Raw genomic sequence first — 26282 nt, forward strand, 5'->3', positions numbered from 1 at the left:
CTTCACTTTCTTATTGCAGTAAATGTTGTTGCTGTTTTGATAATCCTCAATTTCATTATACTCCCATATAAAGGAATATTACACAAGCAGCCATTGTTCATTGCATCATCACCAAAATTCCCCCATGGAGGAGCAGGTAGAACATCTGGCCAAGAACTCTCAAGTGCAAGATGTGCAGAAGATCCACATCAAATATCAGGGGATGATGACCTTTTTGCTGAGGACAGTCCCATCTTACGACAAGATGGAAAAGATGCACAAGCTCAAGAAAACTCACCTGTCCGACAGCATCAACCTTGTGGTATAGCTCATGTAAGGACAGGAGCTGCTCTGTCATGACCAGACAGGTCATTCTAAAGACACCTAGTTCCCTCTTTTTTAAGTTTCCCATGGATTTTTTGGGATGTATACATATTGTCCATAATCAGCTGTTTGTGTTCATCCAAATATAATTACAGTAAACCTCGGATAAGTCGACGTCGAGTGAGTCGAAAATCACTTTACTCGAAGCAAAATAAAAAGTCCCGATTTTTCCCTATGTATTTTCTCTAAGAAATATTTGGATAAGCCGAAGTACGAGAGTCGAATTTCGGCTGTGTCGAAGTAAAACATTCAGTCCCTTTTGTACAAAATATACGTAGTTTACATCACTTGAGCCGAAGAAGATTTGTCTGGCATTCTCATTACATTTAGAAGAGAACAAAAAAATCGGCATGTCGCAGAACCCCGTCCCTGGCCTGCTGCAGGTAAGCATGCACACTCACCGTACCGCTCTGCACGCATGTCGAATACATACACATGTATACTAGTACATGTTTACACACAGCACATCGATCCATATACCCGGTACTTTATCCATACACACAGCACATCCATACTTTATCCATGTCAAGCCAGAACTCCTTGGTCAACCAATCGCTGCTTTAATATTTTAGTGACAGGCCAAGTGGGCGGAGCTTGTTTGTGCGTGCCTGGCTGGCTGTATAGTTTTGTTCAATGGAGGTGGGATGGGCCTGGGAGAGTGTTTGTCTCAGGGTAGGGTGACAGAGATGTTGCACCATAGACATAGCACATCGGCACATTGCCACATTACAGCGCAGACATTCTCAGAACTACGTTTAACTACTAGTATTGATACAAATTCCATGTTCAATTTAGAACAAAAAAAAAACATTATCTTCAAGAACAGACAAATTTGAATGCAAACACACATACGCACGCACGCACGCACACACACACACACACACACACACACATATGCATGCAAATGTACTATAATACATGTACATAACTGTGAGTCGAAAAAAAATCGACTCTCGCGAGAGTCGAATTTCACTTAAGTCGACGCATTTTCGTCAGTCCCGAGAGCTTCGACTCATGCGAGGTTTACTGTATATAGTATTTGATTTCTAATGATTATCATTATGTGCATAGATAGAAGTACCATTCTGCATTTTTCCATTGCCCTGTCATTGGAAATATTTTGTCCTTTCATTACTTCTTTATATTCAACAGCCAACTTCTTTTTTTTTTTTTTTTTTTTTTGAGAACTGCAAATATTTTCAGGCTTAGTTATGTTCATATGTTTTTTGTGAGATTTGAAAATAAATGAAATGAAAATCATGTGTAGAATCCAAACTTACATTTTTAACATATTGCTGAAGAGTGTGGACTCATTGGATGGTTTAAAAGCTACACTGATGAATGACCTCCAATCTTCTGTGACTGTTTATATTCACTCTGGTGCCATTTAGAATTAGACTGGCAAACACAATTATCTTCTAATGCCTTGATTTAAAGGACATGAATAGAAGAACAGCAGATAGAAATGACTCTTTTTGTGGTTCTTATTATAATCTCTTTGTTTTTCCCCGGTTATGCGCATTTGTAGATCATCTCCCATTCAACTTTCATGCGTACATTTTTCACAATTCCTTTCCCTTCTCTATTTGGTAGGCTTCCAATAAGGATCCGGCACAGGAGGGAGAGTCCAACTTGGGTCAAAATCACGACAGGTCACCCATCCCAACAAACCAGAGGTCAGCATGTGACCCCTGGGAAAGTGATGATAGTTTTTATGCTCAACTCAACCTCAGTCTTTTGGTCAGACAATCACAGAATCGTGGTGAGACTGGTGCTAGCAATGCCAATGCCACCAAGCCTCCCTCCTCAGCTGGTGGTCGTGAAGACTCAAGCAAGACTGCATCAGCAGAACGTGTGAGGACATCAGAATCGAGAGAATCCCTTTTAAAGGAAGGGAGGTGCACCGAGAGAGAAGAAATGCAGCATGGGCAATGTGCGGATGGAAATGGTTTGAATGCGATGCAAGGGGTTGGTCATTCAAGAAACATTCCAAAGTCAAGTGTGCCTGTGAGTCCTCTTTGCCTATCAGCCCAAGAGGAATCCGTGCTTCCCTTTCCCGATGAAGTAGGGTGTGACGTAGCTGGAAGAAATGCAAGCGAGATGGGTTGGGGCAATTGTGCAGAGCAGACACCTGACACCGAGACTTGGTTCAGCCAGTTAAGATCAAAGAGTAAGCAGAATTCTGCCCCTAGCTCTCCCAGGAAAGGTGAGAGTGGTAAACCATCCCCTCAGAATCTACTAAGTGCAAAGCAATCGTTGGAATTTAAGGCAGGAGATACCTCAAAAGGTGATGGGCAGACACGTTTGGGAGCTGGTGCATCTGTAAGGACACCAAACTTGAACAATATGGCAACTTCTCGCCTCAAGCAGAGGCTGCAAAGCAATGCCAAGTCTGTGACCACGCCCACTTCGACTCGAGCTCAGCAGCTTCAGAAGCGTGTAGTCGACGAGGCCCTAGACAAGATGGCCACCGTCGGGTTTGCGGCCATGGAGAGGGACATTGGACCTTTTTACGGGCTGCCGCGCAAGGTCCAGGACCTGCTAGAGAAGCAACGAGGAATCAAGAGACTCTATGGTATGTGGAATATTTGTCAACTTTCTTTTTTCTTATTGTTTGTTTTTTGATGACGAGTCAGTTGTGACTTAATGATACATGAAATATTTTCGACGCAATCATACACCATGCGATTAGGAGAAATGCACATGGATAGTGTACACCACTATTGAACCCTACCCATCCATGCCTGTCCTTCATGTAAGCACACAGAAAAAAGTGCATTACATGGTAATGACTCTGATTTGTTTTTTTCTGTCCAGTGATGTTTAGAATTTGCACCCGAAGCAATGCAGGAAAAAAAGGCCTTATCTGTATACCCCTGGTATTTGATTTAACAACCATCTCAATATTGAGGAAAAGGCACTATGCATATAGTGATGTATTTGATGGCTCTTATAGGTGGAATGACTCAGACAAACACAAATAACTACCACTCACTGGTGTAGTGCCTGAAAAGTTATGTTTTCTATTTCCTTTTCTCTTGCATTTATCAGACATACTTTGTGCTGTCTCCTCTAGAACTTAATTTTTAGCAACATGATTAATTGTTACTTAAATCTGTAGATTGGCAACATGAGTGTCTGAGCCACCCTGCCCTGAGGAAAGGATGCAACCTGGTCTACTCTTTGCCCACCAGTGGAGGAAAGACTCTGGTTGCCGAGATACTCATCATGCAGCAAATTCTGTGCCACAAAAAGGATGCGCTCCTCATCCTCCCATTTGTCTCCATTGTCCAGGAAAAGGTGAGTTCCATATACAAGTGTGTGTATTCATGTTTGAAAGTTGCAAGCTGTTTGGAAGTCCAGATTTCGGGTTATATGTGGTGTGTTCACTTTTGATGGTAACAGCATGTATCATGTTGTAGACCATGTGCATGTATTGACTTGGACACTGCCCTTGTCAAGTCAGTGATTTCTTATGTGTGCATGTGTATTTGCAAATTTTGTGAATCAACCAATCTTTGCAAAATAAACAACATGCATATCTTTGACTCCCATAACATTAATGTACGCATATTGTCTCAAAAGTGGGAAATAACTGACTTATGGTCTTTTCTTTGTCTTTCAATGTTCTCGATTGCAAGTTCAACCATTCTAAAAATTGCCTAACAAGACTTAATTTATGAAGTATCATACTTGCGAAATATACATATAAAAAGTAGGTATCATCCTTTCAATCTCTACACAAAGACTTGTTTGATGTATATTGAAAAGGAGAGTTGTTTTGTCTTTTTTGCCTCTAAATGTCAGTGACGTAGAATTCAAGTAGAACATCAATTTTTTCCCGTGCAGGTAACATCTATGTCTCCTATGGCAGTTGAACTGGGCTTCCTCGTTGAGGAGTACGCAAGCAGCAAAGGTGCAATCCCACCACGCCGGCGCAGAAAGAAGAATGCCCTCTATGTCTGCACGTTGGAGAAGGCTCACACGCTGGTGAACAGTCTGATCCAGGAGGAACGGATCAAAGAAATAGGCCTGACAGTTGTAGATGAGGTAATCTCTCTCAATTTCAAAATTAGTTGTATCTGAAAACAAAAATAATAGCATGAAATTGTATATTCTTTGAAGGTTTCCATGGTGGTGAAACATTTGGTGGTGGGTGGTTTCATGGTACATCATGTGCTCTTTCTTTTATGTACCATGTATTCTCCTGAGGATGTTAAGAACAGGCTTTCCAAAATGCAGAGAATGTGTAGGCCCCTTTCAGGACTACTCTTTTATCCAAGAAAGAATACATGGTGTACTGTGAAACCACACACTACTAAGCATGATATATGCTTTTGTCAGATTTCAAATACAACTTGCATTATGTAATGAAAATGGAATTTTCAAACTCATTTAAGTTTGATCCAAGTAGCTAATGAAGAGACAGAGTCATACATGTTGCCATTCTCACTTTGAGAACTCATACCCCCCTAGTGGGTTGACATTACTTGTACAGAGCAAGTCATGAGTTCTTGGCCAGGTCTAATTATACAAGCCAGGAAGAATCAGTCTGAAGGGAGATTAAAGTGGAAGAGATCGGAATGACCTTTAACCCCTACATACTTAATAAGTGTCTAATGATTCCATCACTTTCTGTTCTCTGCTATACCAAGCTGCACATGGTGGGCGACGGTGGACGCCGTGGGGCCTCCCTCGAGATCTGCCTGGCCAAGCTGCTCCACATGAACTCCTGTCAGATTGTGGGCATGAGTGCCACTCTCAGCAACATCCAGGACTTGTGCCGCTTCCTCCGTGCTGAGGTGTACACCAACAACTTTAGACCGGTGAGTTAGGACCAGGGGTAGAAAATTTTGCATGGATTTTACCAGTTATGGAACAACTGTGCAACAAAGTTGGACAAGTATAGTTTTGGCTTTGGTATTGCACGAACATTGATTAGAATTGGATTCAACAAATGCATATTTATTTGTCTCAGTGGAGACTGTTCATTCCGTGAGGCTGGAGTTGTTATCAGTGACTGTGGAATAGTGAGACTGCGTAGATGCACATCCTGTTGAATTTAGTCTTATGCTGTTTTTGCCTGGTACAGGTCGAGTTGAAGGAATACATCAAGCTGGAAGACAACATCTTTTATGTGAACCCCGGCTGCAATCTGCCAGAGGATGAAAAGTTCACCCACGCCAGAACAGTTGCATTTCAGGTGAGTTTCTGTCATGAGTGAATCATCCCAGAAGATTATTCATCACAGGGATGACTCTTAGGAGTAGAAGGATGTTAGCTCTAGAGGTTTTGGTCGTTGTTAACACCCACTCCCTCAAATGCAATTGTCCATAGCCACCTGTTTCATGTAATGTTACGATTTTAAGAAATGTGGGTGACATGCATTTAGAAAAGGTGGAGCATTACATGACATTTTGGCCAAATAGGTTGAGAAGCTATAATTGTGACTCATCAGTGGATAACCCCACAGACTATTAATCAGGAGGTCCCTGGTTCAAATCCCCTAGCTGTGGCAGTTGTGGCCCTAGGTAAGGCACTTTATCTACATTGCCTGGTATTTCAGAGGGAACTGACAGCCGTCAGTTCTGTGGTTGCTTGTTAACTAGCACTCATTGTTTCCTTGGTGATCATGTAAAACAGATCAAGTCAATTGAAATCAAATCAAAAGTTCTGCTATGTGACAAAGAATGAAGAGGGGAGGGGGTATCTATGTAACCATTTTCAATCAGTTTATTTCTTTCAGTGTTGTCATGTGAGAATCAGAATGAAAAATTCCTTATCTGAATTTCAGAGCCATGTCAAGTATATATTACAACATTTCATCTATTCTATTATAATGGTTTAATGCCTGATGATATATATAATTTTGCATTTTTTTTCAGTTGTTTCAGTATGAACTCACATGTCTATGCCACTTAATTGTGATGTTGTAAGTGCAGTGCCGCTATCCACTTGTCAGACCTTCACCAAGCTGTATGTCCCTTGCTGCATTCCTCCCCACAGTACTCCCGGGTCATGCAGCAGAATGACCCTGACCACCTGGTGGGCCTGGCTCTGGAGGTCGTCCCAGCCAGCTCCTGTCTCATCTTCTGTGCCACCAAGAAGAACTGCCAGAATGTGGCCGAGATCATCTGCAAATTTGCCCCAAGGTGTGTTCTTTGCTTTAACACTAATGAGGAGGACACTGCCGATATGTGTTTGTTTATTATTTGTTGTTGTTTTTATGCCTCCGCCACGAAGTGGTGCCGGAGGCATTATGTTTTCGGGTTGTCCGTCCGTCCGTCCACCGTAATAAATTTTGTGGACAGGGTAACTATCAAAATCTTTTAAGGTATCCTAATGAAACTTGGCATGTATGTGTATTAGGGGGTGAAGTTGTGCCTATCAACTTTTGGGTGCACATGGTCAAGGTCAAAGGTCAAAGGTCAAGGTCAAATACGTAAAATTTCACTATTTCCTCCATATCTATGCAATGCCTGAAGATATTTTCTTGAAACTTAGTGTATACATGTATTACCCAATCAAGATTCTCTGGTGAAAGTTTTGGGTCATGAGGTCAAAGGTCAAAGGTCAAAAGGTCAAGTTAAAATATTAAAACTTCGCTTTTTTCTCTGTACCTTGGAAATTGTTCAAGGTATCTTCATGGAACATAGTATATATACATGTACTGACTGGCAGTTATTATCTAGATAATCTAGGGTTCATAGGGTCAAAGTTCAGGGGTCAAAGGTCAAGTGCAACACTTCAAATTTTTACTATTTCCCTCATACATGTATTTATGTAATGCCAGCAATTTTTTTTTTTTACACTTGGTGTATGCATGTATAACCTAGATTATCTGGAAATTTTCTTTTTCTCTTTTTTTTTTTTGGCTGGGGGGGGGGGGGGGCGGGGGTTTGCCTCAAAGGTCAAAAGGTCAAAGATCAAGGGAAAGTGCTGAACTAACTTTTTCCTCCATATCTCAGAAGTGGCTCAAGTTATCTTGAAACTTACTACATATTTATGCATGTTCTGCCTGACAGTGATTATCCTATGAATTTTAGGGTCAAAGGCCAAAAGAAAATGGTAACAGTGTACTTTTCAATACAGAAATTACACTTTTTCTCCATACCTTGAAAATTACAGTATTCATACTCTTGTGAATGGGTCAAAGTCAAGTTAAAGTCCTTGAATCCCCAAATACATGCTCTCCTATTCATCTAATTAAACCTAGGTAAAGGAAGGTGAACATTCAACACATTTGTGACAAACATGTAATTTCAATATTTTGCCAATATTGTGAAAATGTAATTATACATTGTCCACATGTACTATAGACCTATTAGGAGAATCATGCATTATGGCGGAGGCATAGCAGTCGCCTTAGCGACATTTCTAGTTGCTGTTTTTGTTGCAGTTGAGAATGCTTTCTTAATGTTATCACAAGTTAAACAAACTTCACTGATGTTGCATTATTCAGAGGGAGAGAAGAAAAGTTAATACAGAGAATGATAATAATAATAAGGTCTTACTTACCCAGGGTGGCCTCTTCAGTGTTGCTACCGCTCTACCAGAGGGCCCCACCATTATTATTGTCCCCGCCGAACGAGTTCGAGCAGGGGACTATGAAACGGGCTCCGTACGTGTGTGTGTCCGTGTGTCCGTCCGTGTGTCCGTCCGTCCGTCCGTCCGTCCGTCCGTCCGTGTGTCCGTGTGTGCGTCCGTGTGTGATCAAAATCTTCAATTTGCTACTTCTCTGTCATTTATGAGCCAATTTTGATTCTGTTTGCTTTATATGATAGCACTACATGGGAGCTTTGAAACTTCTACACAGAATTTCAGTCGTGACCTTTGACCTTGACCTTTGACCTATATTGTACATTTTGCTACAAAATGCTACTCCTTCGCCATTTCTAACCCGATTTCGATTCCGTTTGCTTTATGTGATGGCACTAGGTGAGGGCTTCAAAACTTCTACACAGAATTTTGACCTTTGACTTCTTTGACCTTTGACCTTGATTTTTTGACCTATATTGTAAATTTTGCTACAAAATGCTACTCCTTCGCCATTTCTAACCCGATTTCGATTCCGTTTGCTTTATGTGATGGCACTATGTGAGGGCTTCAAAACTTGTACACAGAATTTTGACCTTTGACTTCTTTGACCTTTGACCTTGATTTTTGACCCATATTGTACATTTTGCTACGAAATGCTACTCCTTCGCCATTTTTAACCCGATTTCGATTCCGTTTGCTTTATATGATGGCACTAGTTGAGGGCTTCAAAACTTCTACACAGAATTTTGACCTTTGACCTCTTTGACCTTTGACCTTGATTTTCGACCTATATTGTGCATTTTGCTACAGAATGCTACTCCTTCGCCATTTCTAACCCGATTTCGATTCCGTTTGCTTTATGTGATAGCACTAGGTGAGGGCTTCAAAACTTCTGCACAGAATTTTGACCTTTGTCTTCTTTGACCTTTGACCTTGATTTTTGACCTATATTGTACATTGGCTACAAAATGCTACTCCTTCGCCATTTCTAACCCAATTTCGATTCCATTTGCTTTATGTGATGGCACTAGGTGAGGGCTTCAAAACTTCTACACAGAATTTTGACCTTTGACTTCTTTGACCTTTGACCTTGATTTTTTACCTATATTGCACATTTTGTTACAAAATGCTACTTCCGGCGGGGACATATGTTACGCACCGCGTAATTTCTACTTTTCCTTGTTACCCTTGCGTTGCCAGGTACCCATTTATACACCTGGGTCAAGAGGGACATGATGGGTAAAACATCTTGTCCAAGGATGAAAGCACTGGGCGGGATTTGAATTTGGGTCCTCCGATCGCGAGTCGGGAGTCTTTTCCACTATGCCACAGATTTGTGAACATTAATTGAAAAAGCAAATTTTCAACAACGTTGCCAATTTCAGAGCTTGAAAATTTCCATAATGCTATGACATTTTTTCTTGGAGTAGTTCTTTTATAGAATGTAATAAAAAAAAGTATGCATAAAATATGTCTATGATATTTGTCTTGCATGGTACTTATGAGTAACAGTTTTTATGACATGAACAGTGCAGAGACTATTTGAATCAAGTTTGTGTATATCAGTACAGATGTGTTGATTGATGGGAAATGCCAATTTACCCATACACCTCCATTTGATGAAACTGCAAACAGCAAAACACATTTTATTTTGTATTTGTATATTCTTGCAAGATTATTGTATATTCTTGCGAGATAAAAAATGGAGAGCCTCAGACTGAATTTATCCTGTACAGAAACCTGGCCAAGCATCTCTTTCAGCACAAACACGAAGAGAAGCAGGAGCTGCTCCGTTCCCTCCTGAGAGAGGGCGACAATCACATCTGCCCGACCCTGAAGCGCACCATACCGTATGGTGCTGCCTACCACCACGGCGGCCTCACGATGGACGAGAGGAAACTGATAGAAGATGCATACTCCGATGGGACCCTCTGTCTCCTGACGGCAACATCCACCCTGGCAGCAGGGGTCAACTTACCGGCGAGGAGGTCAGTTGAAATCGGGAGCTTGAATACTTCTCCATGGGTCAGCAAGCAGCATCTGATGAACTACAGTCACATTTGTTTCCTAAGAGAAATCAGGACTGCTGTCGTTGAAACTTATTTAATAATGAATTTGATTATAAGAAGATTACAGCAATCGTTGATTTATTGATGATATTTGTTTAGTTCTTGCTACTGTACTGTTTTATATGTACCCAAGATTTTGTGCGTTTCTTTAAATACAATTTTCATATACTGTATGCAGCACACTTGCTATTATACCTGTATGGATCTTATACTTTTATCTCTGAAAAGCTATCACCTAGATTTTCATCTTTATTATTTTCAAATTTCCAGAGTGATACTGAGAAGTCCGTACATAGCCAGGGACTTGATGACAGCCAGCCAGTACAAGCAGATGGTGGGACGAGCTGGACGGGCTGGCAAGGACAGCTCAGGGGAGAGCATCCTTATCATCAAACCAAAGGAGAGACAGTTGGTGAGTGGGAGTCAGGATGTGTGTGTGTGTGTGGTGGGGGGGGGGGGGGGGGGGGCAAGGGGGGGGGGAGAGGGGGAGGGGAGGGGAGGGGGGTCTGGAATAAAGGATGACAGTTTTTAAGAGTTGGCAGGGGAGACAAGACCTAGAGGGGCTGTGATGAGAATATGGAGGAAAGATGGAGAAGTAAAGCTTGGTGAGTATGTGTATTTGTGTGTGAGAGTGTGTGTGTGTGTGTGTGTGTGTGTGTGTGTGTGAAGGTCAATAGTATGGGAGTAAAGGAACAAGAGTTGGTGAATGTTTTGGAAGGATACAAGATCAGCAGTTGGTGAGGGTATGTGAGTTAGGGAAAGGGGATAGGAAAAGATGGAGGGGCAGCAGGTTGTTATGTTGTTAGTGTGTAAGCATGTGTGTAAAGGGTGGGGGAGCTATAAGGGCAAACAAGATGCACATGTAGGAGGAAAGATCCAAGGGGCACATGTGTGTGTGGGGGGGGGGGAGGAGGGGGAGGCAAGAGGTAATGAGGGTTGAAAGGGAGGGGATTAAAGGAGCAAGAACAATTAGTGTATGGAGGAAGACAATGAGAGAAAGTGATGATGAATGGAGGGAGGATATAGGAGCATCTGATAGTGAGTCTGTGTGTGAGGGGATTGGGTTGAAGGAGTAACAAGTGGTATGTACGTTGTGTATGTAGGAGAAGAAACAGAAGTGACAAGTGAGAATAGAGGTTGAGGACTCGACCTTTCTGAAGTGGTTTTACCTCTGAAGTCTAGTTTTAGCTAGAGGTAGTATTCATCCTGTTTTATCAGTCCGTATTTAACAATCATTAAACTATCCTTTACTGCTTACTTCATAGGTTCATTCTGCCACCAATTTTAATTTTATTCCAGTGATGCCTTCTTCCTCTCGCATTAAGACAGGAATGTTTGATTTCTGTTTTAAACAATTTTAAAGTGATGATGATGGACTGAAAACAGAATGAAGCCATGTTCATGAAATTTGTATGCATGGCTTGGTTACTTGTCAATATCTTTGCATTGTTTTTACTGGGTGTTGGTCTGTTGTGTATCCCGCGTAGGTCAATGAACTCCTGAACACCCCACTGGAGGGATGCTACTCCAGTCTGATGCATGAGGAGGGGAAAGGGATGCGGAGCCTGGTTCTCTCCCTTATCAGTCTCAAGGTGAGCTGTTATCACTCTCAAAGAACTATCCACAGGGTCATGTGATGTGATGTCATGAGACGGAATGTCAGGGATCCTAGGAGTTCATGATTATTTGGATTGATGCCAGTAAATTGTTTCAGAGTCACTTGGCTGTAGTGTCCTGAGGCGTCTGGAGGGTTGGAAGCTTGCGGTCCAGTCAGACTGACATGGTACAGATGCTGGCAGTGGATTCAGATATAACTGGTTGAGATTCACCAGCTAGGGTTTTGAGGGTTTGATATCAGTATTGACTTCACACTCTCAATGTGGAAAGATCAGATGGGGTCTTTAGTTAGGTGATCCGAGTATCCTCTCGGATCACCTTCTGTTTTTGTACGGATTCTTTCTTCTTCTTCTTTTTCTTCTTATTTCTCCCCAAAAGTTGTGTATCGATTAGCTCAGAAAGTCCTCTTCCTATCAATTTCAAACTTAAACCATATATGTATCGTCTCCCAAAGACGGCAATCGAACTAAAATCAAAGTGATCAGTCGACCGTGACGTCACTATGACGTCATTATATGAAAACACATTCTCAATCATATCTCATTAATGGAATGGAATTTTTCAATGAAATTTACGTCACATATATTTCAAGTCAAGCGCATTCTACTCATATTATCAAAATTTAAATCTATTATTAAAAAGTGCGCGTACGCGCGCGTTGAAATATTTGTATGCTCAAATCGAGCTCAAATTTTTTTTGCACACGTTTCAGACCATTTGGAGCATTTTTTGAAAAATTGAAAAAATTGGACGGACGCGTACGCGCGCGCGCATATACGCACGCACAGCTCATATGCAATAGAAATTTCCCGTTTTTTCACTTTGATCCGATACCTGAAAGATCAAGGAATATTTCTACCAAGTTTCAAGTCAATCGGACTCAATATGACGTCATACGGGCCCGTCAAAGTTGAAATTCCGCGCGCGCGTCAATGGCGATATACAGTGCAACAATGCCAAAAAACTACCAATTTTAAATCCAATTTTACTCGTCAGGATGGACGGTGACCCCCCATTTTCTTTACATATTCTGAAAGCTGATGAGTTGTACATGTTATTTCATGGGGTGGCAATGCTGAAAAAATGATTAAAAGGTATCAAATTTCTTAATAAAGTAAAAAAAGTAAATTTTCAAAATGACGTCATCAAATTTCAAGTTCATTCAAGCATATCTCACTTATTCTTTAGTTGATTTTCGTTGAAATTTCAATATGTTGTAGCTTATTAAATGGTCTTTCAGATATATAATAACAACAATTTGATTAGATGACGGCATCACCTCGTAAAAAGGGATTAAATGTAACATTGTTAAATTTGACCAGTTTACGTGTTATCTCTATGGGAGTGCAGTTTTTCTGGAAATGAAAACTGACATGACTATCTTTATCGAGCACTAGCTCACTTATGCTTCGGTGAATTTCTCCCATATTTTAGTATGTTGTAGCTGAGACTTTGGGCTATCGTAAGTGTGCCCTTCGTTTTTTCATACGGAGTCGGCATCATGCCCAAAAACTTGGTTGAAATTAAAGCTTATCTTCCATGTATTTTCATATTCCTTTCTTTCTGCAACTTTCTTTGCAATAACTCAAGAAAAACAAGCTCTATCAGCCCAATATTTTGCACATGTTTAGTTTATGTCACGTACATTATTTCATAAAATAACAACTACTTGATCGGGCACCTTCTTGGGTATGTAAATTAGGGTCAAAGGTCAAAAATGTTTCATCCTGTATCTTGGTGAATACATGTCTCATCTTTCCCATATTTTGCACACGTAAAGACCATGTTACAAGGATCATTTCACAAAATAACTACTTTTTGCTCAGACGCCATCTTGTCTGTGCAAAGTAGGGTCAAAGGTCATATGTACTTCTTTCTTTATCTTCATTATGACGTGTTATCTCTATGGGAGGGAATTTTTCTAGATGTGAAAATTGACATGATTGTCTTTATCAACGACTAGCTCAATTACCCTTCGGTGAATTTCTTCCAGATTTTAGTATGTTGTAGCCAATGTAATACTCTTTAAGTTTGGTTCAATCAAAGTTTTAATCGGATGATGTCTTCACCTCGTGAAAATAGATATAATGTAACCTTGTCAAATTTAACCAGTTTACGTGTTATCTCTATGGGAGGGAATTTTTCTGGAAATGAAAATTGACATGACGGTCTTTATTGAGCACTAGTTCACTTACTCTTCGGTGAATTTCTCCCAGATTTTAATATGTTGTAGCTGAGACTTTGGGCTATCGTTAATATTTCTACAATTTTTCATAAGATGCCGAGATCACATCAAAAAACTTGGTTGAAATCAAACTTATCTTCGATGTATTGAGATATTTCTTTCTTTCTGCAACTTTCTTTGCAATAAGTCAAGAAAATCAGCCCCTATCACGCCCATATTTTGCACATGTTTAGTTCATGTCACGTACATTATTTCATAAAATAACAACTACTTGATCAGACACCATCTTGGGTATGTAAATTAGGGTCAAAGGTCATAAATGTTTCAACCTGTATCTTGGTGAATACATGTCCTATCTTTCCCATATTTTCCACACGCAAAGACCATGTTACAAGAATCATTTCACAAAATAACCACTTTTTGCTCAGATGCCATCTTGGCTGTGCAAAGTTGGGTCAATGGTCAAATATACTTCATTCTGTATCTTCGTTATAGTGTATACCGAATTTGGTACCAAAGATGGCAGACCTGACTCTCTTTTCTAATTGGGAATCCAAACATTACACGGCCAATGTCTCTAAACACAGATGAAACCTATATGGTCATGCCTATTGCGATCAGGACTCGAATCATCGATTAAAACAAATCGGATCACCTAATTTGTCAGTCTTGACAAATTCCAAGTCTAGTTATGGTTTGTTCTTCTCCATGGGTAGAGTTTTAGCCAAGGGATGGTGAGGTAATGTACTAATGATGATCAAAGTCAACTGCTTATTGTGTGCCAGATGCCATTTTATGAACTTTTAAGATTCAGCTAAGCTAGTTTATGATCAATCAGTGTACGTAACAGCATTTAAAGAATTCAACTTATCGTTTCTAACACTTTCTCTTTGAAAATGAAAATCATGCAGTGAAATAAATGAAAGTTATATGAATATGGGTTAATTATCAGATCATTCTGTGCAAATGTGATGGAGTTTAAAGGGATCAGTTGTAAAAAATGTGAAATGTTACACAAGGCATTAATCTCATGATAGCTTGTGGTGTCTCCTGAAACTTGGTAATAGAGCTACATCTTTCATGAGATTTCTCTCAAAAATAAGTTTGTGCAGTGGACTGAAGTCAACAGGAAGGAGCAAAGAAAAAACTTTGATGTCATATTACTCCTTATTTACATCTCCCCCTTTAATTATAGATTACAACCACTCATGATTCCTTGCAAACCTTCATTGAGAACACACTGTGTGGCATTCAAGCTGGCGAATTTCAACGAGATCTTGTGGAGCTCTCCAACAACGCTCTGCATCAGGTCATTGACCTCCAACTCGTAAAGGAAACCCACAATGCCACCTCACTGGAAGTCACCAATGTTGGCCATGCTTGTTTCAAAGGTTAGAAAGTAAAATCAGGGTTTCATGATATTGAATAGCTGGATTTTGTATAGTTTGTTTGTGTGCGGATGCAGACAAGCCTGTTTGGTATGGGATGGGCAGAGGATTAAGTTAATTGTCCCCGCCGAACGAGTTCGAGCAGGGGACTATGAAACGGGCTCCGTACGTGTGTGTGTCCGTGTGTGCGTCTGTCCGTCTGTCCGTCTGTCCGTCCGTCTGTGCGTCCGTGTGTGATCAAAATGTTCAAAATGCTACTCCTTCGCCATTTCTAACCCGATTTTGATTCTGTTTGCTTTATATGATAGCACTACATGGGAGCTTTGAAACTTGTATACAGAATTTCAGTTGTGACCTTTGACCCTGACCTTTGACCTATATTGTACATTTTGCTTCAAAATGCTACTCCTTCGCCATTTCTAACCCGATTTTGATTCCGTTTGCTTTATATGATGGCACTAGGTGAGGGCTTCAAAAATTCTACACAGAATTTTGACCTTTGACTTCTTTGACCTTTGACCTTGATTTTTGACCTATATTGTACATTGCCTACAAAATGCTACTCCTTCGCCATATCTAACCCGATTTTGATTCCGTTTGCTTTATGTGATGGCACTAGGTGAGGGCTTCAAAACTTCTACACAGAATTTTGACCTTTGACTTCTTTGACCTTTGACCTTGATTTTTGACCTATATTGTACATTTTGCTACAAAATGCTACTCCTTCGCCATTTCTAACCCGATTTCAATTCCGTTTGCTTTAAGTGATGGCACTAGGTGAGGGCTTCAAAACTGCTACACAGAACTTTGACCTTGGACTTCTTTGACCTCTGACCTTGATTTTTGACCTGTATTGTACATTTTGCTACCAAATGCTACTCCTTCGCCATTTCGAACCCGATTTCGATTCCGTTTGCTTTATGTGATGGCACTAGGTGAGGGCTTCAAAACTTCTACACAGAATTTTGACCTTTGACTTCTTTGACCTTTGACCTTGATTTTTTACCTATATTGTACATTGGCTACAAAATGCTACTCCTTCGCCATTTCTAACCCGATTTCGATTCCGTTTGCTTTATGTGATGGCACTAGGTGAGGGCTTCAAAACTTCTACATAGAATTTTGACCTTTGACTTCTTTGACCTTTGACCTTGATCTTTTTACCTATATTGTACATTTTGCTACTAAATGCTACTTCCGGCGGGGACATATATTACGCACCGCGTAATTTCTACTTTTCCTTGTTTTAACAATATTTTTGCATTAAAAGTGTCAGAGCAAATCAACATTTGATGCTTGATTTTATAAGTTTCATGCTGATACAAACAAGCCTGCAGATTTGTGTTTATTGCTGATGTGATATTGAGTGAAATTGTGTCACAATCATGTTATGACATATTTATTGTCCCCGCCGAACGAGTTCGAGCAGGGGACTATGAAACGGGCTCGGTACATGTGTGTGTCTGTGTGTCCGTCCGTCTGTGCGTCCGTCTGTGCGTCCGTGTGTGATCAAAATGTTCAATTTGCTACTTCTCTGTCATTTATGAGCCAATTTTGATTCTGTTTGCTTTATATGATAGCACTACATGGGAGCTTTGAAACTTGTACACAGAATTTCACTTGTGACCTTTGACCTTGACCTTTGACCTATATTGTACATTTTGCTTCAAAATGCTACTCCTTCGCCATTTCTAACTCGATTTTGATTCCGTTTGCTTTATGTGATGGCACTAGGTGAGGGCTTCAAAACTTCTACACAGAATTTTGACCTTTGACTTCTTTGACCTTTGACCTTGATTTTTGACCTATATTGTACATTGGCTACAAAATGCTACTCCTTCGCCATTTCTAACCCGATTTCGATTCCGTTTGCTTTGTGTGATGGCACTAGGTGAGGGCTTCAAAACTTCTACACAGAATTTTGACCTTTGACTTCTTTGACCTCTGACCTTGATTTTTGACCTGTATTGTACATTTTGCTACCAAATGCTACTCCTTTGCCATTTCTAACCCGATTTCGATTCCGTTTGCTTTATGTGATGGCACTAGGTGAGGGCTTCATAACTTCTACACAGAATTTTGACCTTTGACTTCTTTGACCTTTGACCTTGATTTTTACCTATATTGTACATTGGCTACAAAATGCTACTCCTTCGCCATTTCTAACCCGATTTCGATTCCGTTTGCTTTGTGTGATGGCACTAGGTGAGGGCTTCAAAACTTCTACACAGAATTTTGACCTTTGACTTCTTTGACCTTTGACCTTGATCTTTTTACCTATATTGTACATTTTGCTACTAAATGCTACTTCCGGCGGGGACATATATTACGCACCGCGTAATTTCTACTTTTCCTTGTCATTGTGATGGTTGATTTATGCTTTGTGTATTCATTACTAATTGTCTTTTGCAGTGCTTCCATTAAAGAGAGTACAGCAAATTACACTTGACTTATGTAACATATATTGTTTCTGTCATTATATTCCTTTCTTCCAGATGTGTAACACATGTTGACTTTTATAATGCTATTTGGTTCACTAGAAAGCTTGATAGAATTATTTGTCCATCCAAAGATTGCTTGTAAATTTTGAAATGGAGTTTCAATGTTTCATTATCATTTCTTGTGCTTTTTGCATATTACTTTATCAAGAGAAGAGACAAAACTTGCATATGGTTGTCCCCTTGTTTGCTCTTTACAGGCTCCATAGACATCGATCTCTGCCAGACTCTTTATGAAGATCTGAAGATTGCCTGTGACCATGGACTGATCCTTGCAAACTCCCTTCACCTGCTCTACCTAGTCACTCCCTACGATCAAATCGACAGCACCCGGCCAAACTGGAACATATACATGAGATATGTTAGTACAGCCGCTGGGGAGAGTTTTTCATTTTTTGTTTTGCTTTGTGTTGTGTTGTTGTTGTTGTTGTTGTTTTTCCTTTTTTGTTCTTTTTTTCCCACTACTTGGAAGAAGTACCAGAGATTATGGTCTACATTTTTTAGTTAGTGGTTGTCATAAATAGATTGGTCTAGTCTTTTTAAGCAGTAACCCTTAAGCCCGCCGCACACTACACAATTTTGCCCCAATTCACCGGTCTTAAGACCTTAAGACTAGAAGTGTGACGTCACAGTCTTGCCATTTTCTAGTCGTACGACTGGGTCTTAGCGCCAGTCGTAGAGATTTGACATGTTGAATTTCTACGACCAGTCGTGAGCTTTCAGCCATTCACAATGCAGCAAAATGCAAGCGCACGCAGTGCGCACTGCGCGCGCTTTACAGTCAAGTCGTATAGTGTGCGGTGTCCGGTCGTACGACTGGTCTTAAGACCCAGCTTGGCTTAAGACTTTAAGACCAGTCTGATCGTGTAGTGTGCGGTGGCCTTTACATGCAAAAGTCACTTCATTTTTGTCTTTGATGTCATATTACAGAGAGTTTGAGGCATATTTAGGGCAAGTGGTGAATTAAAGACCAATTCTTTATTGTTTAGTCATGTATTTAAGAGTTTATTGACATTTGTTTCTCTTTTCTTTTTCTTTTTTTGGTTGATGGATGCCATGCTATGAAATTTGAAATACAAAGAAATGATAAAAACTGTTAAAATTTGACAATCATTTGATATGTACATACCTTTATTATTAAAAGCATACCAAGGACTTGTCTGAGTTATATTCAATTTGACAGATTGATAATCAATATGTTTATTCAGAGAAAATGTAAGGATATCTCAAGAAATCTTCAGTCACTCATCACCAAATGAAGAAGCAGTTTGATCTTAAATTGTATCAACTTTTTTGTTTGTGTGGTTGTTTGTTTGTTTTTTGATGACTTACCAATGACACAAATTTGCTGGAACTGATTAGGAATTCCTGTTTTTGACTTTGCTTCTTTTGTAAACAGTTCAGCGGCCTGAGTGAGGCTGAGCGTAAAGTGGCCGAGTTGATCGGTGTCACCGAGTTCTACATGCAAAGCAAGATGACTGGACATATGAGCAAGAAGTTTGTGAGTACAGATGGAAGAAATGATTTTAAATGTTCTGTTCTGTAAGATAACAGGTTGTGATCCGCAGAATCATGAAATACTTGTTATTTTGCCCTCTCTTTATATCTTATGATCTATAATGCACAATGATCACTTTGATTTTTAAATCAGATAAAGTGTTAGTTTTATCAAGGTATGTTTGCTCTTCAAAATCAGCCAATGCTACTGGAAATCTTAACAGGTATGTCATGTGAATTCCTGCTTAGAATTATGATATCCAAGAAAAATAGTTTTCAAGTTTTTGGAAACAAAGGACGTCATGAATTTTATCACGCAGAAATACAGCAAGATTCATATTTTTACAATTTTATCAGATTAAAGTAGTTATTTTGGGAATGGCAAGCTTTATCCATAACCATCTTCCTGTGCATTACGAAATGTGATTCTCAAAGAAGAGTTGACCAGATTTAAATCCACGTGACATATCACTTTGAGGCAGTATATAATCATGTAGAATATTAAACTGGACACTTGCTCTACTCCTGTTCTACCATTTTAAGTCTTTCATAGAATTACAAAACTTGTTGTACTGCAGGAATGATTGACACAAATTGTCCAAGGGCTTTTTATTCATTTTCAATGGTGCCCTTACTGTGAGAAACTTTCCGCAATGGAACAGTACTCCTGCTAAGATGCCCATCACAATACTGATTCAAAGTGTGACATTAAGACACTTTTGACAGAAACCATCAACTCATTTTTCCTATCCCAATTCTTGTTGGTGTGGCATCTTAGCTCAAAAGTTGATAAATGATGGGGTTTTTTTTGCATATTCATCAAAAAATTATTCAATCAGTTTGGTGACTCAAAATAGACAGCTCTGTGGAGATAAGATTAGTTTCTAGAGACTTCCTAGTGGAAGACTCCTCCCACACTGTCATACTATACACAGTGATAGTTTGGAAGTGATATCATTTGCTGTTTACTCAGCAAACATACATGTATGTACAATATATCTACTGTATACGCTATAATTTTCGCATACATAATTTTTCGCGAATTGCCGCTGTCACACATTTTTGCGAGTGGTTAAATTCGCGATTGGGGGACCAGAGAAAATATGAAGTTGCAAAGAAAGTGTGAATTTTCAACTTACTAGCAAATAAGAATGATACTAGTTATAGACACTGCATAAAAAAACTTATCAAACTCTGCGAACTAGTAAGTTAGAATTCAACATTTTTGAAGTGGTTAAGTCCATTGCGCTAGACTTCTGACGAGTGGTCCCCTTGCAATAATTAAATGGATTGGCTCTCTAGTACAGTATTCGTATATAAGTAGACTTGGACGTGTGCGTGCAATAATATGTACGTAAACAAGCATAGCCAGTACACTGTATGGTCTGTTCTGTAAGCCATGACTTTGTATGCTAGTACTGAAATGTTCGTTTAATCAAGGCAAGGGATTCATTTTGGAAGGTAATATTTTCGCGTGTTGTTAATTTCGCGAATAGCTCCCGACTCGCGAAATTCGCGAAAATAAAACCCCCGCGAAATACATAGCGTATTCAGTATTACCCGTATCTGCACGTGTGCTACATCACAATATGTCTACTACCAGTATCTGCACCCATATCTGCACATGTGATACATCACGTCAGGTATCTTTCAAAATGCTGTGACAAGTATGAATTTCAATATCATGTTCATCTTCTCATTTTATTTATGTCATTTTTTTGGGAGGGGGGGTGGTGGAAGGTTGTCACACACCTGATATTATGGCTACGCCTTCCTTCATCATTTTGTCAGGCTGAGAGCCAGAAGGCTGTTATCACATTTTTTTTCGGGGGGGGGGGGGGGGGGGGGGTATTGAATTATAGAGATCTTGGTCTCCTCTTCATTATGGTGTCAATTTTAGATCATTTTCATTTTCATTAAAATGTTAAAAATCAAAACCACAAGGCTGCTATTTTACTTGGTATTTGAAACTGAGCTTGTAAATCTACCTACTCTTGATTCAGTTAATTTTTTTTTATTTCATGAAAATTGATCATTGCATTTTTGTTTACACTCAAATCGATAGTGCTCTTCTGGTTCTCAAGTTATGATTTTGTCTTTGCTTTCATTTTTTTCAGACACCAGAGTTGGAGAGGCGAGCCCAGCGTTTTTACTTGAACCTCATGTTGTGGCAGATGCTCAGTAGGAAGAGTGTGTGGGAGGTGGCAGCCAGGTTTGAGGTCCCCAGGGGTTTCGTCCAGTCCCTCTTCAGCTCGGCCGCCAGCTTCGCCTTCAGCGTCCAGAGGTTCTGTGAGGTACGGTCTTCTTGCCTGGTTTGAGGGAGTTTGACCTTGGGGGCAGTACTCTGGCCTGGTTTTAGCCCAAGAGATATGCAGAGAATACATTTATTACCATGAAATTCACATTGATAGCAATTAACATTTGTGACGGTAGTGATAGAAATTATATCTTTAGTCATTCCTCTGACACAAACAAACCTCATAATTAAAATGTATCTTTTCTGAGTATCGTGTAAATTAGGTAAAAGTGAATTTTTTGTTCTCTCTTCATGGGTGAATTACAGAGCTGCTGATTCAGAAAGTACTTTTAACAGGAAGAGTCACAGGGCAAAGAGCTGTTACTGTAGGTCAAGGTACTGCTAAGAAGAAACAGATAATCATATAATGATGAATATTTCAGACAAGAATATAGTAGCAGTCTTCATGGCTAGCAGCATAATATGTGGAGTTACATAAACTCAGTGCTTGCACTTTTCAGGAAATGACGAATTTGCATATACACACTTTCTTTCTCAAACATGTCCTTATTCAGTTATCTTGTTTGCTTTTTATATTCAACAAGTGAAGTGAATTCATTGTGCAGCAAATTGTCTTATCGTCAAAATAAACTCATTGCAAATACCCATTCAAAAAAAAAGATGAAAATGAAAATGATGTGTGGTGGTTCATTATCTGTTAAGTTGAATGATTCATTAGTACTTTTATGACAAGCAACAATTTACTTCAATAGCTTGTGGTTAAAGGGGAATTCCAAACCAGTTAAAAGTTGACTTATAAGAAAAGGTTGACATTAAAGAAAGAGGTTTTTAAGTACAGTGCACAATGGTATTTAATCACATCTGACAGGATCTACCAGAATTCTGGGCTGTTCATCAGCTCCTGGGCAAGCTGGTTTTAGATCTCACCTACTGTTCTACGGCTGATCTCCTACCTCTTCTGGAGATTCCTGGTGTTAAACAGGTATGATTAAAGCTTCTTACCTTGCAATTTACTTTGTGAAGCTTAAAGGGTGCTTCCATCCAAGGTTTCTCCTCTAATAATCCCTTCTGTGTAGCATCTGACTTCATTTAGTTTTGTTTTTAAAGCAAAACAGTTTGACTTTGGTTGGCTGCAAAATTAGGAAAACTAATTCTGTTTGATAAAAACTGCTTGGTACCTGTCTTTGTTTGCAAATCAAGCTCCATTATATATGTGTGTGTTGTGGGGGGGGGGTTGGGAGCAGGGGGAGAGGGAGAATTTTAGAGAAATATGGCAAATTGTGACACAAGTGAGTTTGGTGAATGGGCCATCAGCCCTTCTATGGTAATGATCCTTACCTAATTGATTCTTTCCTTGTTGGATGTTTATTTGTTATTTTAAAAGCTCAAGGTGTCTTGCAGTTGCTAGAGATGTACCGTTTTATTTTTCTTATACAATCCTTACTTGATAATCCATAATGGCCGCGTGCATAGTGAATATGTCTTGCTTCCAAAACCTTCCTGATATCTAGCAATTCCTAGTATTAAAGAGCTATTCCTGCCTATGTGGTTATATACAGGATATTGATATTTAGGACAAAAGTTTAACCAGCTCCAAAAATATTGTTAAGCCATTACTCGTAGAAACCACGTTCATTATGAATTTGAAACTGTGGGAGGTTGTACACGTTCCAGAGCAGTCTGTGAAAGTGTAGGGGGGATGACATATCCCTTTAATGTTTTTTGTTGATTTTTTTTTTTTTTTTGAGGCGTGAGTGGAACTCGGTGGCACTGTGCTGACTGTGTCTACATTATGAGTGGAACACTTGTTAATATTCCACCAAAGCTATTTTCTCATCTAGTGTGTGAATGTTTCCATGCCTGGAACAGATGTTTTCCGATATCCGATACACTGAATACACCTGCCGTGGAATTCTGTTTGCCTTGTGCCTAGGGTCGGGCCAAGCAGCTGGTCAAGGCAGGCTACAAAACCATGCAGCATTTGGCTCACGCCGAGCCCAAGGATTTGATTGCGAGCATCGAGAATCTTCCAAAGAAGATAGCACAGCAGATTGTTGCTGCTGCAAAGGTATTAAAGATAGTCTTTTTTTTTCATTCTGTGTTGTTTCTGTCTTTTGGGGGATTTTTTTTTTCCTTTTTTATGTGATGGATGATAGTCTCAGGTGACAATGTAAAATGTTGGAAAAATTTGATAGCAATTTCATTTCCATGCTTGTTTATTGTTCTATAGTATGCTGAGTATTGTATTGCTACTGACAGCTGTCATTTTGGCAAATTATTTATCTAGGAATACATCTTTATTTTTCATGTATAAGAGCGAGTGATATGTGTGACATGAAAACACTTTGTGGTTTGGGGAAATGAACCTGATATACATATTCAGTAAAAGAATTGATTTTTTCACTCTAATGATTCAAAAAGGCATTTCACTGCCGGTTTTCCTGTGACAGCCCAAAAAGTGTAAACATGAATCCAATAGATTTGTAGCCTTTGATTAGAGCAGTTTTTTCCTGCTTTAAATGTGAATTAGATACTACTGGAGATTGTTCTTTTGCTATTGAGCTATTGCAGCACCGACTTTGTGGAGTCAGTTGCCAGATAAACTTAGGGCAGGCTGAGACAGACATTAAGCAGTTGATAAAATCTTTGAAACTTTTTTTTTCTCTTCTGATTTTTGGAAGTTTTATATTAAAGCATATAGAGAATCTTATTATGCTCTACATAGATGCAGATTACTCTCATTATCACCCCCTCTCCTTCTTTCTCCCTCTCTCTTTCTCTCTCTCTCTCTTTCTCTTTCCTTGTCCCTCTCTTCCATGAGAATCGTTTTAGACCCCCTTGTTTCATTCTATTAATGTCATGTAGCATCTGTTGCAAAGAGTTGAGCTTTTTGCTTATTCTTGGCCACCATTCTGTATGGACATTTATAACTCATGTAAATAAATTACAGATGTATATGTGTGATGAAAATTGTTAAAATTGTTCGAAATAACCATGCTGTGTAGTATCATAATGTTTGGTGATGTTGCACAAAATAAGAAATTGTAAAGCACTGTCATTCAGAAAATAAACATAAATCAAATCAAATCAAATTAAATCAAATTATTAGATGGCTCTGGTAGAGAAGATTGAGGCATTGAATGAGGAGGCGGAAGAGCTGAACACCAAGCCAAAGGAGATGAGCCCAACCTGACACAAGCTGTACACCAAGGTGTAACATCAAGCCTTAAGCAGGTGTGTCTGAAGCCTAAGGAGATGAGCCCAACTTGACACAAATTTTACATCAAGGTGTAACAAGGACCATAGGACTTTTGCAGGTTTTTTTTTTTTTTGGATGAAATGTTGCCTTTTCAAACACATGATGTCATTGGAAAATTATATGATATTTTATTGTATTGTGGATTGTTTTTGCATGATGTGAATGTTATCTAGCCTATGTACAACTTACGGTAAAAACACATTCAGGGCCTGGTTGTGAAAATGTGCAATAGAAAATGCCAGTATTCATAGGTACTGTTTATGGACACCTATGAAAGACAGCTACATGCCAAGTGTGATATTCTGTCCATTAGTGTGGAAAGTTATGATTTATATTGACGAAGGCAACTGAATTGTCAAAATTTCGTCATGAAGAAATTTTCTCTTCATTAAGCATCTCCCTCAAACATGTTACACTGTTTCCCATTAAAAAGTGTGTGTTGCGGAGGGAATGTGTAGCTGTACAGTACATGTATTTATGTTGTGTACTCTGAAGTTGAAATGTGCATGAGGCTGGATTTTCTTCAAGATTTGTTGAGGTCATGACCTGAGTTTACGTCAATATTTTACTTGAATAATCAGCAACACTCAATGTTTTATTTAACTTTAAATAAGTGCACTGAAACAAGGTTATGTAGATGTTTCATCGAAATTAGATGTATAACAAAGATATTGGATTTTGTAGTTCAATATGTTTACTTTGATATTGTCTGCAACCACATACACAGATAAGATGATGTAGTCAGTGCCACTCTCAGTTTCATTGGTCTGTACATACAAATATAAAATCATGTTTTCGATTTATGATTTTAGCAGCTATAGGCTCCGCACACCTAAAAGTCATTATTGCTCAGTTCGCTCGATGCAACAGTTTGATGCAGAAGCTGAGAGATATATTCCTTTTGATTTCTTCAAAGAAAAAAGAACTGTAGTAAAGATTTGAGTCTGTGACAGTGGCAAATTTGTGAGGCTATGACATCATCATTCTCATCTAATTTGCATACAGAGTAACCCCCTCCCCTGATATCACAGTTTAATTGAAATGTGTGAAATACAGTGTATTGAAAATCCCATATCTTTCACATTCTATGTCCACTTTCAACAAATCTCCAAATCTTAGACTGTTCTCTTTGAGCATACTCTATTTATCAAAATCAACTTGAACTCAGAGGTGAATGCACTTTAAGGCTTGAATACAGTATCAGTGGTGCCCTCTCAATTTATGTACATGTACAGTGGAACCTCTGTATATTGAGGTTGGATAAATGAGATACTTGTACCTGATATAATGAGGTAATTGTGCCAGTCCGATTCCTCTCAAATTCTTTGTTTTTGTCCGTGATGTAATGAGATACCTGATATAACAACAAAATCTAACTGGTCCCAAGCAGCTCGTTACAGCAAGGTTCCAATATATATACAGTCAACCTTGCCAAAGTCTAATCAATTTGGACTGAAGAAATTGCTTCGCCCTAAGGAAAATTCGACTTATACAGGTTAAAATCAATGGAATATAGAGATAAGAGGACTTGAAAAGGCCTTCGACTTATGCAATTATTCAACTTATGCGAGGTCGACTTAAGCACGGTTGACTGTATTCTCTTCTCAGGT

At 39.3% G+C, this 26282-nt stretch overlaps 1 protein-coding gene across 1 annotated transcript; it reads left to right on the top strand.

Annotated features, from left to right (window-relative positions):
• The first annotated feature begins 1870 nt into the window (after positions 1–1870).
• LOC139720009 (helicase POLQ-like) lies at positions 1871–24705 on the top strand. The gene is made up of 16 exons (XM_071631387.1): positions 1871–2938; positions 3485–3663; positions 4213–4413; positions 5019–5189; positions 5456–5566; positions 6370–6515; positions 9639–9890; positions 10242–10383; positions 11459–11563; positions 14969–15164; positions 17860–18020; positions 19059–19160; positions 21274–21450; positions 22282–22395; positions 23347–23481; positions 24523–24705. The coding sequence occupies exons 1-16, from the start codon at positions 2281–2283 to the stop codon at positions 24604–24606; spliced, it is 2934 nt and encodes a 977-aa protein (XP_071487488.1). The 5' UTR covers positions 1871–2280; the 3' UTR covers positions 24607–24705.
• Positions 24706–26282: the final 1577 nt, after the last annotated feature.

The sequence above is a fragment of the Diadema antillarum genome, unplaced genomic scaffold, assembly GCF_040938485.1.
Source record: "Diadema antillarum isolate AM-2024a unplaced genomic scaffold, OU_Dant_1.0 scf00000119, whole genome shotgun sequence".
NCBI lineage: Eukaryota > Metazoa > Echinodermata > Echinoidea > Diadematoida > Diadematidae > Diadema > Diadema antillarum.

Coding starts and splice junctions, on each gene's coding strand:
- LOC139720009 (XM_071631387.1), top strand. CDS start 2,281: ATGCAGCATGGGCAATGTGCGGATGGAAATGGTTTGAATGCGATGCAA. Junction 15,165..17,859: donor TGGCCATGCTTGTTTCAAAG/GTTAGAAAGTAA, acceptor TGCTCTTTACAG/GCTCCATAGACATCGATCTC. Junction 22,396..23,346: donor AGATTCCTGGTGTTAAACAG/GTATGATTAAAG, acceptor CCTTGTGCCTAG/GGTCGGGCCAAGCAGCTGGT.